This window comes from Magnolia sinica, chromosome 2 (genome assembly GCF_029962835.1).
Source record: "Magnolia sinica isolate HGM2019 chromosome 2, MsV1, whole genome shotgun sequence".
NCBI lineage: Eukaryota > Viridiplantae > Streptophyta > Magnoliopsida > Magnoliales > Magnoliaceae > Magnolia > Magnolia sinica.
In genome coordinates, this window is record NC_080574.1 from 42310276 (window position 1) to 42329495 (window position 19220).

General features: G+C 42.4%; 2 protein-coding genes across 2 annotated transcripts in view; one reads left to right on the plus strand and one right to left on the minus strand.

Moving 5' to 3' along the window:
• Positions 1-3259, plus strand: part of LOC131237037 (uncharacterized) — an 80423-nt gene extending 77164 nt beyond the window's left edge. The window contains exon 14 of the mRNA XM_058234654.1: positions 3011-3259. Within this exon, the coding sequence (XP_058090637.1) occupies positions 3011-3024 (14 nt within the window). The 3' untranslated portion in view covers positions 3025-3259. The remainder of the gene's footprint in view (positions 1-3010) is intronic.
• Positions 3260-5254: 1995 nt separating this feature from the next.
• Positions 5255-11051, minus strand: LOC131237038 (U-box domain-containing protein 15). The gene is made up of 4 exons (XM_058234656.1): positions 10137-11051; positions 8903-9019; positions 7231-7656; positions 5255-6812 (listed from the first exon to the last, which is right to left on the minus strand). The coding sequence occupies exons 1-4, from the start codon at positions 10446-10448 to the stop codon at positions 5763-5765; spliced, it is 1905 nt and encodes a 634-aa protein (XP_058090639.1). The 5' UTR covers positions 10449-11051; the 3' UTR covers positions 5255-5762.
• Between the last annotated feature and the right edge of the window lie 8169 nt (positions 11052-19220).

A 19220-nucleotide genomic window follows, 5' to 3' on the forward strand; every position in this document is an offset into this window, starting at 1 on the left:
ATCTCATCTTTAATATGCGGAGTATTATTATTTTGTGAAGCAAATGAAGAAAAAATAGATAATCTTCAGTCGATTATATTATGTTTTGAGGTGGTTTTGGGCTTGAAGGTCAACATCGGAAAAAGTGAATTGTTGGGGGTGGGGCTCTCTAAGGTTGAGGTAGAAGGTTTTGCAACTCATTTTGGTTGTAGAGTGGGTTCCTTTCCATCTTCATATCTTGGTCTTCCTGTATGTATAAGCAAACTGGCCAAACACTTATGGAACAAAGTGATAGAAGGATTTGAAAGAAAATTGGCATCTTGGTGGGGCAAACACGTTTCTTTGGGAGGCAAGAATCGGCTATGTTAAATTTGTTGATTTATTTTATTTCTACTTTTAAATGTTCATAGTCAGTTGTAATTTGTAAACAAGTTAGAAAAGATAAGATGGGTCTTTTTGTGATAGGAGTCGAAAGAAAATTAGAAGTTCCATTTATTAAAATGGGAAGAAGGGCGTAAGCTGATGGTTTAGGGGGGCAAAGTCTTGAGAGGTTTGGAATAAATGAATTTAGCATTGTTGGGAAAGTGGGTTTGGAGGTTCGGGATAGAGGATGGTAGTTTTTGGAGTAAGGTGGTGGGAAGAAAGTATGGGGTTGAGGAAGGGGGTAGATGGATAAAATCTTCTTCTTTATATAAGTTTTTTTCCCCTATGGAAATTGGTAAGCTCGTTTAAAGTTAAGGTATGGGAGGGAGTGGGATTCTCAGTAGGTGATGGTAAGAAGATTCTATTTTTGTAGGATTTGTGGATAGAGGATAAAAAATTAAACATTGTGTTCCGTTCCATTGTTTGCAAGAAGATTATGGGAGAACTTCAGATTATTCAGAGTGGATTGGGTCTTATTGCACTCAATTGACAGTTTCCTTCTAATATGGCATGATGGGGTTTGGTCAAAAATTGGGGCAAAAGTATGGTGTTTGTGCTTGTTGGTGGGTATATGGGTTTTGTGGATGGAAAGGAATGAGAGATGCTTCAAAAATGGCAAAAATCAGGTTTCTCGGATCTTTGATAAAGCAAAATCTCTTGTAATAGAATGGGTGTAGTCCTCAAAGATCTTAGTTTCTTTTCCAATTTAGTGGGGGAGTTGTAGCCCAATCGGGCTTGTGGTTATTGTATATTTTGAGCTTTGGCTTTTGTGAAATAATATTATCATCATTTAAAAAAAAGTATTTCATTAGAACCAAATATTTCAGTTGTTCACTGCTTCTCTAAGGGGAGGATACTATCTAGGCACCATCGTGTAGAAGGAATTTAAATGATGTCGAGGTCAATGATCTGATCAGGTTGTTAGATTTTCTTTCAAATTGTCATCTGTCTTCTTCAAAGTCAGATTTAATGGCGTGGCGCATAAAGAAAAGTGACGCAGGACGATTAACCACTTGCTCTAAAAGCTCAAATTGATAGAGCATGGCAAATTAATCCCTTTATCTCATAGCCTAGGTCCCACATCCATGGGTTAGGTCCTTGGCCGAACCCTCCTCGTGGGCCCCAAATCCATGGGTTATGCCCCCTTGTGAGCCCCACATCACATGGGTTCCGCCTCACACGGGCCGCCCACCTCAAGTGTGCCCCCGCATCCCACAGGTCACCTCACTCGAGCCCGGTGCAAAAATACTCGTGTTAATCACCCCCGGTGAGGAGTCTCGAACACGAGATCTCCCGCTCTGATACCAATTTCATGCAGGACAATTAACCACTTGCTCTCAAAGCTTTAACTGATAGAACATGTCGAATTAATCCTTTTATCTCATAGCTCAGGCCCCACATCCATGAGTTAGGTCCTCGGCCGAACCCTCTTCATGGGCCCCGAATCCATGGGTTCCACCCTCTCGTGGTCCCCAAATCACATGGGTTCGGCTTTACATGAGCCACCTGCCTCACATGAGCTGCCCACCCCGAGTGTGCTCCCGCATCCCACAAGCCACCCCACTCGAGCCCAGTGTGAAAATGTCCCTACATTAAAAAGTGTAGTAATTTCTCGATAAGGTCATTTTATTCAATGATTGATGGCAGTAATTTTGAGCAGTCTGTGTTCCATACAACCTATGCGTGACGTTATAGTGCTCCTTCAAAGGTGGCGGGTTTTGCTTGGTTAGTGGGGAGGAATAAGGTTCTTACGTTGGACAATTTGCGCAAGTGTCACATGATTCTTCCAAATGTGTGTTTATTATGCTTTAACGAAGACGAATTGGTTAACCATCTGCTTATACATTGTCCTTTTGCCTCCAAATTGTGGAATGATTTTCTTTCCTTGTTTGGAGTTCTATGGGCTGCCCTAAGTTCGATATCTCAATTCTTCTTAGCTTGGAATTGTGGGGGCAAGGGTAAAGTGGGGAAGTGGGTTTGCTAAGTCAGTTTGCTTGTAGGGTTGTGGAACATTTGGATGGAAAGAAACAATCTCTGTTTTAGAAATTGTAGCGGTCATCTTTCCGAAGTTTTTTCAGGGCAAAAGCGAATGTAATGGAATGGGAGCACGCAGCTAGTATATCAGGCTTTGATCAATTTCCTGTTTGTTAGTTTGAGTTGTAATGGGTCTTTTGTTTGTATTTTTATTTTGTTGTTTGTTGTATTATTTGGCTTTGGCCTTGTTTTAATAAACTGATTATCGTTTCAAAAAAAAAAAACCAGGTGGGCAACTGTTTTTCTTCGGAAAAAGAAATTCACCATTAATGATTGAATCTGTGACCTCTACTTAAGAACGAATTGGCCAACCTTATATTTTTATGATGTTAGATTAAGGAGATTCTTGGGACGGAATGGATCATCACATGTTTGACCAGTTGGACTGAACCACCCACAAAAACTTGTCATGGTCAGGCCCCGTGTTTAAAGCATTGGTCGAAGAGAAGGGGAGAAGAGCTTATCGTGTTTCTTAGAAATTGTATTTCTGTCTGGAATAGTTAGATGCATCCATGCATGTGTTTTTGTTTTGAGCATGTATATTATCTTGTGAGAAAATATGTGGGGTTTTCAGGTACTTGTATCTGAGAGAATGGGAAAGATTGCATCTATACTCTTTGATGTCCTAGAGACCGATATCAAATCATATGCCTGTGAAAGAGAATGCTTCGACATCAACTACAAGCGGCTTGGGAAAGGAGATCAAAGGGAAACTAGATTTGTGCTTGGCAAAATCATCATGGACACAATGGGCTGTGGGATTGTGCAGGAACTAACAACGGAACCGGTCAAGGCAAAACGGAGCCATAAGCTTTCTAACCTGTTTGTTTAAATTGCACTTGTGGATTTTTCCATCTTCTGTACGTACAGGCTCTTGTGGAATGAAGATCATTTGTATATTCCATTGTGTCGTGTAACTCATAAACAAATACAACTGTTTTTATCCTCTTGATTAAAATTTTAACAGAGCTGAGATTTTGGGATTCCTGGGGAAGTTCTTCGGGGAGCATAGACCCTCCTTTATCCATGTAGTTTCTGTGCAGAGAAGTGCACTTTGACAGGGAAGATAATTCATCTTGTAAACAGCAACAATGAAAATCCATCTTCTCCCCTTTTTATGCCTGGAGTTCCCACCTCACATTACGGTGTAATTCTTCCTCTGTATTTAAATGGGGAGACGATAGGTATGATGAAAGTCCTTAAGCATGTTCACCTTCTACAGTCGAGGGGAGTGTTGGGGTTTGATTTGTCGGATGCCAAATGGAAGTATGTGTGTTTGGATGCAATTACTAGTCTGATAAATTCATAATTACCAAATTTTAATTTCCTCATAGTCCATGTTGAGAGTGGAGGCCCCAAACTGCAAGCAACTTTGAAGGTTTACTTGGAAAGAATGTAACTGACAATTCATATCATTTGTACATCCAAAGGCATCCTTGAAGTTCCCATGGAAAATCAATGCCGCAGAAAATCAAGGTTCGATGCAGAACAAAAATGCCAAATTAGAAAACTCGACTGTGGTTGAATGCACTAAAATGGTCACAAGGTTTCTCTGAACAAAAAAAAAAAAAAAAAAAACGCCTTTGTCACAACCTTAATGTCATAACAACTTGGAGATTGAAGCAGTGACGCATGCAATTCAACTGCTGGCTGTAGATTGGTTTGAATTGTTTCATCATTGCCTTATATTAATTAATCAAATTTTTTATATCCAAGCTGATTCAACCGTCTACTCATTCAGTGAATGGATTGACCTGATTTTCGTTCCAGGTGATCATCAGGGTGTGGCCCACCATCTCCATGGATTTGATATACTATACATGTGATATGTTGGTGAGAAAGAAGTGCCTGTAGTTTCACTTACAGCCACTATATGTGATCTCTTCTCTATACATTTTACCATTGCATAACAAAAAGTGGAAAAGTGGGTGTTTTTTGTACCAATGTATAGAAAAGATGGATGTAAAAATCTGTACTAATGTATAGCCAAAAGTGGAAAGGAATGGGTGTATCTAACAGTCATGAGGATTGCCCATGTCCATGCCTTTTAAAACTTGCTAACAGTGAAAAGAGTATTCTACAAGCGTTTAAAGAATGTTTAGAGAAGTGCTTGATTTTGATGGTTGTGAAGCTGACTAGAAGTTCAGTTGGATTTAATTAAAAACGTAATGTAGGCAGAATGAATACTCTGATTCAACTGATAGATAACCATCTGTTCGGCATCTGGGGTGGTGGGCAGCAAAGGGGAACTGCATTAGCACGATACTACGACTTCTCTGCATTTCTGCCGTCGGTATATTTCAGGACCAACCTAAGATGGCCATGCATGCTAATTTTACTAATTTGGGTGGAAAAGCATCATGTTCACTCGCTTTCTAGTGATCCCCTAAACATGCCTTTTGTATTGGTGGAGAAACTCTTATAGAATTCAATTTTCCCCAATTCAATTAAATTGTGCATCCAAACACACCCTCAACTGAAAGAAATCATCTATTCTGAATTGCACCCAAAATTATTGAATTTGTGAAGATTAAGGGTCGAGTGGACGATATCAAAGAATTTCTTGGAGTGAGGTTTTTTTTTAAAAAAATTTTCTCATTTATTCAAATATCTTGTTCTTCTACATTTACCTGCAGATATGTGCGCCGTATTTGAGGTTATTCATCTCAACTATTCTGATGATAGAACATTTCAATGGAGCTGAGGTCCTGTTTCATCTGTCATCCTTCAGCATCCATGCATTTTCAGCAGGAAATTCCTTGAATTTTTTAACTTTAGATACTGAATTCAAACACAAAGCTAATACAAAGAAGCAATGTAGAATTCAAGAACTATGCCACTATTAAAAATCACTATTAAGAAGTCAGGGATTGGGTTTACACCAGATATTTTCATCCAATACATTATATAGCATGAAGCTACAGAGTAGGAGGTAGGAAAATCACTTAAGAGAATCACACATTGAGAATTTCAGTGTATATTCTGACTATCTGGTTGAATGAATACCATAACAATCTGACAGTCTGAAGTTCTGCTAAGCTCACACTCACCCCCACACCTGTGCGGCATCTCAACACATACATTAGGTGGGCGGTGGGCCCCACTGCATAGCTGAGATAGCCCAAAGATCAGGACATTCCACTCATCAGGTAGGCTGCATGTGTATGTTAAATGTCGAATGCTGGCTCAAATATGATCAGTTAACTGGCCTGATTTCACCATGTCATCAACATGTTGGGCCCACCTGATCCACGATTCAGATCCCCCGTGTAGAGGTGCCTGTGGAGTGCAGGTGTAGAAAACCCGGAGATCTAATACTTCGAATTTCATGGAACCTGCTCGCAGTTGCTCATATGCTGCAGGAGGGAGCTAGCCTTCCTTCGAGCTCTACTAGTTCCGCTCTTCGCCACATCAACCAAATGATCATAGACACCGAACTGGAGTGCAACCAATATGAAAGATGAATTACTCAATCCCAACTCGAGCAGAACGGAAAGCGCACACTCCTTGTTCTTGGGCGTCCCATCTTTGATGAAATTCACGAGCACTTCAATGAGCGACAGCTGTCCTAGCGAGTTGCGTCCTTCAGGATGCGATGCGAGAAGAAGCAAAATTGATAGAGCCTCGTCGATCATACCTAATTGCTTATCACCAAGCAGTTGGAGTAGAGGTGGGACAATGCCGGCCTCGATCGCTCTGGCCTTGTTTGCATTGTTGAGAGATAAGTTAAAGAGGGCAGTCGCTGCATCCTTCTTACCTCTGATGGTCCCATTATTTAAGAGATCAACCAATGGTGGGATTCCATTCAAGGACCCCACCATCACTTTGTTCTCATCAAGCATAGATAGACTGAATAACGCCGCAGCAGAGTTCTCTCTGGCCTCGATAGTTCCATTTTTCAAAACTTCGATTATAGCGGGAATGGCTCCTTCTTTGGCAATCGGTCTCTTGTTTCCTTCATCAATCGATAGATTTAACAGAGCGGTTACTGTGTGTTCTTGGATCTTGGAATCTGGGTAGGACAGCAGGTGGACCAGAGGTGGAATTGCACCACAACTAGCAATGGCGATCCTATTATCAGTATTTTCTTTGGAAAGCAGACGGATTTTCTTGACTGCCATTTGCTGCACATCGAGCTGACCTGATGACAGGTTTGCAACCAATGTAGAAATCTCCTCTTTGTGTTCAGAGTCGTCTGAGCTGGCACAACTGTCCTTTTTCGGCAATTCGACATTGTTCTTCTCACACCACTGCAAAATTAAGTTGCGGAGGGCATAGTTTGGTGCTAGCGAGAGATGGGACAATATCTGTCGAGTGTTTGGACAGGTCCGGTGATTGGAATCCAGCCACTTCTGTATGCTCGATCTTTCGTATGTCTGAAAGATAGACGATAACTGCTATCAGCCTCCACTACAATCTTTGCAGAAATAGAATATTTACCCATTTGGGCTTGAGAAATGCTAGGGAGTATTGTGCCAAGAGTCATCATGCTACCCATGTGTGAGATCTGGGCCATCCATCTGGTGGGGCCCACTGTTAAGGTGCCCATGAGGTGGGCGAAACATGTATGAGAGAAATGGACTGTCACAAATAGTATGACAAATTTCCACATTCAACAAGGCATATGTGTTGCTCGCCTGTAGAGTGGATCGGCCTGAATTTTGGACTCAGGCATGTTTGGCAGTCCCACCTGACGATTGGACCAGTTCTCATACGTCCCACATTGGCATGTTCACCGCAAATCCTCTTCGCAAGATTCTCGTAGATATTTCTCTTTGGGTTATGAAAGTTTACCTGACCGGTCGCGATGATAACAGGATCCGTCATGAGTTCCAGTGAGATTGGACAAAGGAAATCATTTGGGATCACCAAAGATGGGCACTTATTAAAACATTTCTGCCAAGTAACATCATCTAGCTTGTTTGTCTCGTCAATCCCAGCAATCTGTTTGAATTTGTTCAGGAGGTCTATGATCTGTTGGGTGGTTTCAACATTCTGTCTGCCCCTTTCTTTGATGAGTTTTCTTACAGCTAGTGTTTCATCTCGCAACTCTGGGATAGTATGCAGCTCTAGCTTCTTCGCTAACCGTTCCAGTATGGCGGTGTCTGCATTTCGATCATCTTTTTTAGAAAATACAACCATCATATCCATTGCAAGCTCTATATCTTGAGTATCCGCTCGCCGCTTCGCTCTTTTGAGTTGCTCATGCATTAGCTCAACCTGACTCAGCGCACATATTACATTTAGTGTAACACCCAGATGCACAAAAGCTTTTCAATGATGTTTAGTTGCACACAAAACAACTGTAACTTCTGAAAATACAGCTATTTATCACTAGGAAATACAGATACTCGGTTGAACAGTTCTCTTCTCAATAAACATACATATAGGGCGGCCCACCTTTTGCTGATCCAAAATGTTCATATGGTTCACTCATCATTTATGGGAAAACCAACTGAAAATCTCCCCCATTCGACAATCCTAAGCACCCAAATGTGGACAATTGGCTATAAGTGTCCATTTGAAAGCCACAATTCAGATGGTTGGGTTCATCATACAGTAGAGATATGTGGCTTAGTCCACTGATGATGAGGCCCAACAGATGAGTGGTTTAGATTACAGAAAGACAGGACCCACTATTCCTATTACTGGATAAAACAGAGCATGATGTTTCTTTAGATTGAGCATCATATAATGCCTGGTTTCTCACAGATGATTGCCGAATGTAGGAAGCGAATTGACATGTTTTTTTTTTTTTTTTTTTTTTTTTTAAAGCACATGCACTCACACCCCCACACACCCACACACAGTGGGATTTCACCAATGGGTACTCCAACCCATGACCTCATGTTGAAACTCTTGTGAGTCTGCACTAATGCATGAGTAAGGACCCGAAATATCATGAAATTTCATAATTAATCAGTCTAATTTGGTATAAATATCATGAAATTTGGTGCAACCAAACACAACCTTATTATTTCCAATTGAGTACAACAATATCATAAACTCTAATCAGATAAACAGAGACACCCAATTTTTATGCTGATGGGGCAATAAAAACATTTTAAGTTGCAAGATGATATATTGACAAGTAGGCATGGACATAAATTGAGAGAGAGAGAGAGAGAGAGAGAGAGAGAGAGAGAGAGAGAGAGAGAGAGAGAGAGAGAGAGAGAGAGAGAGAGTTCCTCCTGAGAAATTTCCAGGCTGTGAAATTGCCAAGAATGAGATTTGTCAATATGGTTACAATTAATCTATTTCTTGATCCAGTAAACGTCAGCTTCCTCGATTGGATTTTCATATCCGAATTGCAAGAAACGTCGAAGACTTGGAAGGAAAAATACTTCGCCTCATTGGATTGATGAAATTAATAAATTAAAGCTTATTTACGAGAACAAATCTAGGTAATTCTCAAGAAGATTTTGATAAAAATATTCATCAAAACAAAAAAGAAAAAGAAACTCACTTGCTCTCTCACTTCATCAGAGATCCCAATCTCATTGTAAGGCATACAATCCAAAGCCTGACTCATTTTTTCATAAACAGCATGGAATCTACCCATCACCGCTTCACTCTCCAATGCCTAACAAAAATGAAAAGTATTAATCAGCAAAGAGACCCAGTCCAACCCCACCACCACAGACATAAAAATAATAATAATAATAAATAAATAATAAATAATAAAAACTCTAGCTTATATACCCCGACGAGTGCCGGTCAGACAATCATAACTATACAATCAATGAAATTTTTTCCATTAAATATGCACACTTTTGCTTATTTTCTAACTCTTAATTTGAACAGCACCAGTTGGACATTCAGGATTTTACAATAGGCGAATTTTGAGCCAATGACAACTAGGGAGAAGAACAAAACAGACCACATTATACAGGTATAAGTTTCTTGATTGGACCATCCCATTGTTGCGATGTTTATTCCATAGCCCATTCATAGATGGGCAGACTCAAAAAGATGGCCTGGTTCACCATGGCCCACCAGATGCATTGTGGAAACAGGTGGATAGCTAATATGTTTCCACGCCCACGCATTGGACATGGAAATTTTCATCATATGGAGTGTTGGGACCATCTAACCTGTGCTATTTTGCAGTGCTGATGTGACCAACCAATACAGGAAAAAAAGAAGAAAGAAATTCATCTGATCATGACCATCTGAAAGTTTTCGGTAAAATTTAGACTCTTTCAGTTTCCTAATTGTCCACTTGCACATCATGGAAGGGACGGCTAGGATTATCCGATTGTCACGATTTTGAGGCAGGGCAGCTATGGAGAAAAGGGAAATGACCCAAATTCTACAGGGAGAAGTTCCTCGACCAGACAGATCTAATTGTTGCGATGTTTGCGCCACAGCCCATCAACAGAGAGGCAGAATCAATGGACGCTTCGGAGCACCATGTGAGCCCACTGGAAATACAGTCGAGACAGGCAGAGGAGCTAATTTGGTTCCCGCATCGCACATTCGACATGGAAAATTTCATTGATTGGACAGTTAGGATTGTCTGATCATCACGACTTTTGTGTATGCACTGTCCAGATTACCATCAGATGTGCAGTGGAGATGGATGGAGTAGATAATTTTGGTCTGCCCACAAAACCGAATAAATGAAAAAAGCTAAAATTATTATTTATTATTTTTTTAAAAGAAAAAGAAAAAAGCAAAGAAAGAAAAGAAAAAATAACCAGATAAATCTTGCTCCCCTCATGACAAGTAATCAAAAGCTTCTTGGACAACACGAAGACCTTCTTCAGATCATCCAGACACTTCTCAGCCTCTGGAGGCAGCTGCCCTTCGAACTCCCTCACCTCTTCCAACATCGGCGCCAACAGATTCATCCTTCTCACCAGATTGGAACACTCCTTCCTCTGGGTCCGTCGGAAATCCGCAAATGATCCAACGGCCTCAATCACATCGATCAGCCCCTGAATCACATTGCTCTCTTCTTGGGCCATCCCAACCTTATCCACTGGCTCTCCTCCTCCCTCTCCCTCCATCTCTCTTGGATGTGAAAGGACTAGATTGGTATTTTTGGATTTTCAGAGGGAGAGAATGGGAAATGGCATTTCTTCGGAGGAGAGGTTGAAAGGGGAAGAACCCAAAATCCTAAGAATTTCATGCATCAGAAAAAAGGGGGATTTTTTTTTTTTTTTTTTTTTTTAATTTTAAATTTTTTTTTTTTTGGTATTTTTGTTGTTTCGTGAGAGTGCGATTTCTTTCGCAGGTTTTTCGGTTGCAGGGGATGGAAGGGGAATGAATTTCGCGGGTTTTCCGTTGGGAGGTTTTTGAAAAACGGTTATAACAACGGGCGGGCCGACAAACGCGGTTTCGACAGAAGTGAGAGGTGCGATAAAGGTAAAGTGCTCTCGGGAACACAAGTAACAGCTGGAATCCGTTTGAGACCTTTAAAGCGGTTGTGAACTCTTTGATTAGCTGGACTGTATTATTTAGGGCCGTTGATCTTGGTGGGCCACCATTGGATGTGATCCGTCGCGGGACCACGTCATGCATTACCGTCATCTGACATGTCCGTGTGATGTGTCGCCTAAGGGGATTCGGATTGCCTAGTGTATAATATACATCACCGACATACGTGGAAAAGATCTGTGGGCCCCACCTTGATGTCCGTATTTTATTCACACCATCCACCCATTTTTTTAAAAATATTATTTTAAGTGCATGAGCCAAAAATAAGGCAGATTCAAAGCTCAAGTGGACCACATCATAGGAAACAGTCGGAATTGAACTGCTACCGTAGAAAACTTCTAAGTTTTGGATAAGCTGATTTTTGTTTTTCCTTAACCGAGGTTTGTGTGACCTTATGAACAGGTTCGAGGAAAGTAAACATCATGGTGGGCCCAGGAAAGTCCCTACTTCTTCCTGTGGTGTGGTCCACTTAAGCTTTCGATTGCCTCATTTTTTTTGACTAGTGCCCTAATATGGAAAAAAAAAATTAAAAAAAATGAATGAACGGAGTGGATAAAACACAGGGATGATGATGGGCCTACGAAGCTTTTCAACATAATGATGACAGATCAGCCAACGGAAACTCACATGGGCCAATGGTGACAGATCGAGAGTTACACCCACCCTTGATTTGCGTGGAGAACCCCCATGTTGTTTATGTAGAACCTGGTCCGTACAGATGCCTAATCTGCCATGGATGAAGGGCCAGGATAAAATTCTTATTGTTCTATAGCTCAGTGGGCCCCGGTGAGAATCAAGGGTAAGCGTTCCTGCCCTTCTCCTGGCACACCTAGGATTTCGGCATCGGAGCATTCTTAACTGAGTTATTTAGTCATGGGTGTGACTCCATCGATGACGTATCATTCGTTTGTACGTAGATATTATATTTACTTTGTATCAATATGTAAAGAGTTTTTTTTTTTTTTCCACACGTATATTATGCATATTATTGATGCAGAAAACTGATTAGCCTTCCCTGAATCTTTCGGATGCCTGCATAAGGAATGGATAAAGGAGACCCTTGCTAGAGCAGGGAACCTCCGATGCCAAAGTCAGGCTACGGAATTTAGGTCTAGTCGAGAGTAGAATTTTAGACTTAGAATTGTATTGCATATCTTTCACCATTAGAAATGAACGTATCTATAGTTGGGGAAAGGTGGTGATGTAGAGGAGATCTCCATATTTAGTAGGGACATCCCGTAGAGGGATTTTGATCCCGAACGCATGGGGAGACTTCCTGAGATCCTTGGTGAAGATCTCGGGATCCCGAGCGTATCGTGGATATCCCCCGAGATCTTTGAATAAGATCTCGGGTGGATCTCCCCTAACTATTCGGGATCGTTGGGGATGTGCAGTAAAAGGCCGAGGTGGTCTTAGGTGACCTGACTTAGGGGCAGTATGCCGATCTGACTTGGAGGTAGTAGGCCGACCTGGGCTCATGTCGGCCTGATTCCTCTAGTCGAGTGATAGATACTTCTATCTCAATGACGATATCTCGAGCTTGATCTTATTTCTTGCTTGGTCTCGGGTCAGAGGTTGGTTCTTTCGGTCGCATTGGTTTATTTCCGACCTGGGTAAGCACGTGGAGTTCCGACCTAACCATATCTCCTTGGTTGATCCATTTTTTTCCATAACAGTAAGCCCCCATATTTCTAAGCTTGCGAAGCGGACTTAAGAAGTAAGTTGGTCCTGGTTAGGTCGGATCATTATCTTTTGGGGTGTCGAGTCAATTCGTCATTAATGTCAAGTTAGGCAGCGGGTACAAGAACCAAAGCTTATCTGCAATCATGATACGTGGCACTCGAGACGGCATGTTCGTAACTCGAGGTCATGCGCATTGTCAAGGTGCCTTTTCAGCATCCGGCAAATGGGACGACGACACGTGGCATGCTCTTGGTCGTGGAGTCGTGCAGCGAATGGTAGGGCTCCACGTGTCTGAGCGCAGGCGTCGAGGAGTTGCTCTGGTTGCCACATTGAATGAGCACATTAAATGTCATATGTATGGTTTTGCTATAAAAGGGGGCGCCCTAACGTCAAGTAGGGTTACTTGTCCCTTTTGCTTTTGTCGCACTTGCCCTCCCTTGGCATCAGGCGATCTCCAGCGAGGCTGCAAGAGGTTTTCTGGTGTCGTCTCGCGAGTCTTCTTCCTTGGTGAGCATCACTTTTGCTTTACTATTCCCCTCCCTTCGTCCTTTTCTTCTTTTCTTCAGGTTTTTGGCAATCTTCCATTCTCGGAATCAAACCGGAAATGCCAAGCCAGCGAGAGAGGACGTCTTGTGGTGACGGTGGGGCAGGTGATCTTCATCCCATGTCAAACCCGCCATCACCCCTGATGATGATGAGCGACAGGGATTTCCAGGCATCCCATGAGTCGTGAATGACGGAGCGATCCTCGACCGAACAACCGGAGGATGCAGAGGGGGTTGCCGTAGTAATTGAAGAAGTCAGTGGGTCCTCATCAGAGGAAGAGGAAAATGGCTGGTAGAGTCCTTGTTGATGGAGGCCGACCTGGTGCGAATCAAGTCGGGGTACCATGTCCCTAACTCCGTGGTGCTCCCTAACAAACCTTGGGAGGACGAGGTGACCATCTTCTAGGTCACCCTACAGTGTGGGTTGAGGCCCCCTTTGTTGGAATTGTGAGGAGTCCTCGCATACTTGGACTAGCCTTGGGGCAGCTAATCCCTAATGCGTGGAGAACGCTGGTGGGGACATTCATTCTCTGGTCCGAGCTTGATCAACCCGAGCTGACGGTGAATGAGTTCCTTCACTTGTACCAAGTGAAATTCAATCCCCTTCACGAGGGTTGGTATTATTTTGCTGCTTGGAAGAAGACTACTAGGGCCATAGTCACAGACATCCCGACCTCGAACAAGAATTGGAAGACTAAGTGGTTCTGGACATCGGGGGACTGGGAGACACCAGAGATTTTCGGGCTACGCTCTTAGGTTTTGACCTCCTTCACCACGTTAGGTCGGTATATATGATCGATTATGCTTTAGTTCAATTTGCTTCTTTGTTTCTAATCGTGATTGTTCATGGAAGTTCTGCCTAAGTACCTTGTTGCAGTGGGTGTAGAGGAACAAGCACGGATTGTCAAAGCGAGGTCGATGGACGCCGAGCTAAGGTCTTGGAAGTGCTTGATCACACCCCAGCTGCTACTCAAATCAGGTCTTAACTTGTTTTTGACAGGTATATCTTTTAGGGGTTTAACTGTAGGTTTCTTTTTTGTTTATGTGTTTGTTGACCTCTATTTTTTATCGTGTAGAAATGCCTAGTCCGAGGGGCTCGAAGCGTAAAGCGCCTTCTCTGATTGAGGTGGCTCAGAGGAAGAAGAAGATGACCTCAAAGAAGAAGGGGATAATTATGTCTTCGTTTTCTACGGGTTGGGAAGTCGCAGATGTTGTGCCGACTATGGCTTCTGTCGCGGCCGTCCCCGAGGTGGCTGAGGTGGTTGTGAGGCCGACTTCTGTTGCCGAGGTCCGAGCTACTGGGGCTCAGAGGGCTGGGGCCCAGAGGTTTGCGAAGATTGAGGCCAAGATTCCTGCGCCTCAAGTGGAGAAGCCAGTTGGTGGCCAAGGTGACGAGGCTCGAGGGTCCCTTAGGTTGGCTCGTGCCCCGATGGAGGGCCTTCTGCACTGGATTGAACAACACGTAACCGATGTCGAATTCACCATGACGATGGACATGCCTTCAGATGAGGTTATGGGGCAGTTGGCGAGGCTCCTTGTCAAGGTGAGTTTTTCTTTCGACATTTCCTTTGGTTAGTTATTTTTGCGTTTTCTAATGTGAGTTTTGTTTATGTTCAACCCATCTCTCATAAACACTCGTCACGAGATAGTGCGCGGCAAAGTGGAGTACAAAGAGGCTGAGGTCGCGCTGTTGCAGAAGGGTGTTGAAGCCGAGCAACTCTGCTTTTAGAACGCTGCTCTGAGGGGCTCAGGTGGAGGGAGCGAACACAGCCCTGAAGGCTCAGGTGGAGGCAGCGCTGACCGAGCTAGAGGCGTTTAAGAGGCTTCTTGCCGAAGCTCTGGAGAGGGGCACTAAGTGGAAGTCTGACATGGGCGAGCTGAAGCGCGAATATAGCATGAAGATGAAAGTAGCTCGGGTGGCCATTCTTGTGGCTTGGGCGGCCTCCATGGAGGAGTATAAGGCCTCTAAGGATTATGAGGAGGATAGGGACGCCCTATATGACTTTGGGTATGAGAAGTACCTCGAGGATGTCAAAGGGGCGTATCCTGAGCTTGACATCTTGGCTTTTGAGGTTGACTTCTCTAAAGATTTCGAGGTGCCTCCGGAAAACTTGCCTTCTGAGAACCCACCCACCCCCCCCCCTAATGATGATTTTCTCTTCTTTTTCTTGTAATCTTCTTTTTTTGCAATGTACTTTTTATGTTATTATTAATAAAATATTTTTTTGTTGCAATGGTTGTTTGCGTGGATTTTCTAAGTAGACTAGTCGGTTTTATGATGGGCAGGTCGGTACTTTTGGGTTGCGCCAAGGTTGGGCCCTTAGTCGTTCATTTTACGAACTGTGATTCTTGGTCGGACACTCGTTTTCAGAAGCATTGTTCCTATCGTAGGTTGTGTTGTTTATGTGGTAGCGATGGCTCATGGTCCGACCTCTTCTTTAAGGGTCGGTCCATTGGTGAGGGCTATTTTTTCCTTCTATTGTAGGAAGCCCTCAGTAAATTTACATAGGAAAGTAGAGAGCGAAGTTTTTCCGAGCTTGGGATTTTTATTAAGTTTCCGTAGATTCTGACATTATTGATTAAAAACAAAAGGAAAGTAGATTTTGTGCTTAGGCCAGGTCAGCTCCAACGCATAGTAGATTTTCAGGTGCTCGTCGTTCCACAATTATGGCAAGAGTCATCCTTCCATGTCTTTGAGCCGATACGTTCTCGGTCGACTCGTGCTTGTAACTATGTAGGGCCCTTCCCAGTTCGGTCCCAGGGTTTTTGAGCCATGTTCCTTGGTATTGTGAAAGGTTTTACGGAGGACCAAGTCTCCAACTCGAAACCTTGTCGTCCTCACTCCAAAATTGTAGAAACAAGAGACCTGCTATTGTCGAGCCATGACTCTAAGCTGGGCTTGCTCCATTCTTTCCTTGATCAGGTCGAGGTCCAGCATCATCTGTTCGGTGTAGAAGCGGATCCAAGTAGTCAGGAGTTTGATCTCAAGTAGATGAGTAGACGTTCCGGATCCCGAGGTTTTCGCGCATGCCTTAGAATTGGTTGTTGTCAAATTGTTTCCCGTTGTCCGAGATGGTCATGTAGGGGATCCCATACCGCCATATGATGTTCTTTCAGACAAAGTCGGTAATCTTCTGCTCGATAATCTTAGCTAGGGGCTCGACCTCAGCCCATTAGTGAAATAGTCAATGCGACGACTATAAATTTAGTCTGCCCCTTGCCAGTTGGTAAGGAGCCGATGATGTCGATCCCCCATTGGGCGAAGGGTCATGGTCCTGTCATTGGAGTCAGCTGCTCAGGCGGTTGACCGAGTATCGTCACAAATCGCTAACATTTATCTCATTTTCGAGTGTACTGCCTAGCATCTGCCTAGATGGTTGGCCAAAAATATTCATGTCGGATGACTTCGTGAGCAAGGGCCTGACCGCCGGAGTGGTTTCTGCAAATGCCTTCATGAATTACTTTCAGGACATACTCAGCTTCGTCAGGCCGGAAGCATCTGAGGTAAGGGAGAAAGAATTCTTTTTTGTATAAAATGTCTCCGACCATGGTATAGCGAGCCGCCCTAGATCGAAGTCTACGTGCCTCTAGTCGGTCTTCGGGTAGTTTTCCTTCCTTGAGGTAGTTGACTATTGGGTTCATCCAGGTCAGCTCTAAATCTATCAGGAGGACCGTGCCTGGATCGGGTTCGCTAATGCTTTGTTCGGTTAAGAACTCGATTAGGATTGGTTTCGCGATATCATCTTTGACCGATGAAGCTAGCTTTGCCAGCATGTTTGCTTTAGAGTTCTCTGATCTAGGGATCAGGCTGATATTACACTTCAGGAATTTACTGATTAACTCGCGGGCCTTCTGCAAGTAGGCCTTCATTATCTCTTTTTTAGTCTAATACTCACTAGCTATTTGGTTGATGACGAGCTGTGAGTCGCTATGAACCTCCAGGTGTTGGGCTCCCATTATAAGTTGTGATTAACCAGGCTTTGCTGATTACAGGGATACATGGATTAGTTGGACATGTACATTTTGATATTTTGTAAATTTTGAAACAATACATGTTTATATTCAGCCTGGTATCATACCCATACTCTGGAGGTTGCGACACCTTTACATACTTATATATGTGTGTGTGTGTGTGTGTATGTGTTTCAGTCTTCCGCTTGCTAAATTAAATTGTCTCTGGAGTATAATATGCTGATTTGGTATAATCCCTCTCATGTTTAATGAACTATATGGACAACATTTAAACATCATTATCTATGTTGCATAAGTGATGCGTTGAATTTTGGGAGTTGAGCTTTGCTTGACCCTCGAAATCTGGGGCGTTACAACCGAGCAGGCAGAGGCAACAACGACTAAGCTTAGGACTGAGGTGCAGGTCATGCAGGAGATGATTAATGATATGCAGATACAATAGGCTCAGTTGGAGGAGATAGTACAAATGATAAATGATATGCAGACACGATAAGCTCAGTTAGAATAGATGGTGCGTACTCTCATGTCACTATAACCTCAATCACACCATCACTGGTAAGTTAAATGTCACATTTGAATTATACAAGTAGTGTAGAATAGTCACTAATTATATTTTATTTTAATTATTTTACAGATTTTCCTACAGACTGGTGCTATCTTCCTAAGCTCCGCCACATTATCAAGGATGCACGTTTCTCTTTATTTTATTTTATTGATTTTTATTAGACAATTTGAAAATGTGTACTTATTTTGTGTTATGGATAATTATAAATTTGATTTTTATTTAATTAAATTATTTTTATATTTCAATGGATGATGATGAATATTGATTAATACAAGTTATTTTGTTTGATTAGTTGGTTCAAATAGAAAAAAAATATTTTAAAAAATATTTGTATTAGGGACAACTTTTATTTGTTACTAATAAATAAATTAGCATAATTCACGATGACCAACAATCGTTGACAAAAATCTTTGGTGACATGTTTGGAATTTTTAGCGACAAGTAGATTCATAATATAAAGTCTTTATTAGCGACGAGTTCGAAGTTTAGTGACATTTTGTGATACATAATAACGACATGCCAACTCATCGCTAATATTTTACGATAAGTTGTTAGGTCGTGGAAAATAATTAATTTATTGGTGACGACTTGCTGTTTTTGTCACTAAATAAAATTTGTGACATCGTATTTGCGACAATCAAAACTCGTTGCCATTAAAGCTAGGTAATCCTGACCCGAACCGACGAGATCCGACCCGATCCGACAGCCTAGATCGGTGCGAATCGAGTAAGTTAGGCTAGATCCGAATGCTTTTCGGGTCGGGTTCGGATTCATGCCTACCCGGACCAATCCGACCTGGAATCCAATCCGATTAGATCTGTTTCGATTCGAACCGACCCAATTCGGATGTTTGTGTTTCGTTCATTCCGTTCATCCATTTTAAAGTTTATGCCATGGCTTGGTACCAAATTTGAGAGGAATATAGATCTCAGGTGGACCACACCACATGAAAACAATAGCGGTTGAATATCCACCATTAAAATCCTCCTAAGGCCTATTATACTGCTTATTTGACATCTAAGGCCTACTGTAATGTTTATTTGACATCCAATTCGTTGATTAGGTCATACAGTCCCAAAGGAAGAGAAAAAACAAAGATCAGCTTGATCCAAAACTTTTATGGCCCTCAAAATGTTTTTAATGGTCGACTCTCATTTAACACTGTTTCTTGTAATGTGGTCCACTTGAGAATTGGATATACATAATTTTTAGACTCATATTGTAAAATAATCTGTAAAAATATATGGACGACATGGATGAAACACATACGTCATGGTGGGGCCCACATAGCACCGACCATGTCAGGGGGCGTACCAGTCGGTTTCCCTCTCCGTGCGCCCACATGATGTCTATCTGACATCCAGCTACTATATTTCAGCGTACCACACACCAGCTATATAGCCTATATAGGTATGTGTCGTGAGAAGATGACACTGACGCTCCTCTGAGCTCCGAGTTGTACGAACGGTTCAAAGGATATCAAAGCTACATGGCCTACCGTGATGTATTTATTATATCAATACCGTTCATATATTTTTAGATATCATTATAGAGCATTATCCAAAAAATAAATAATA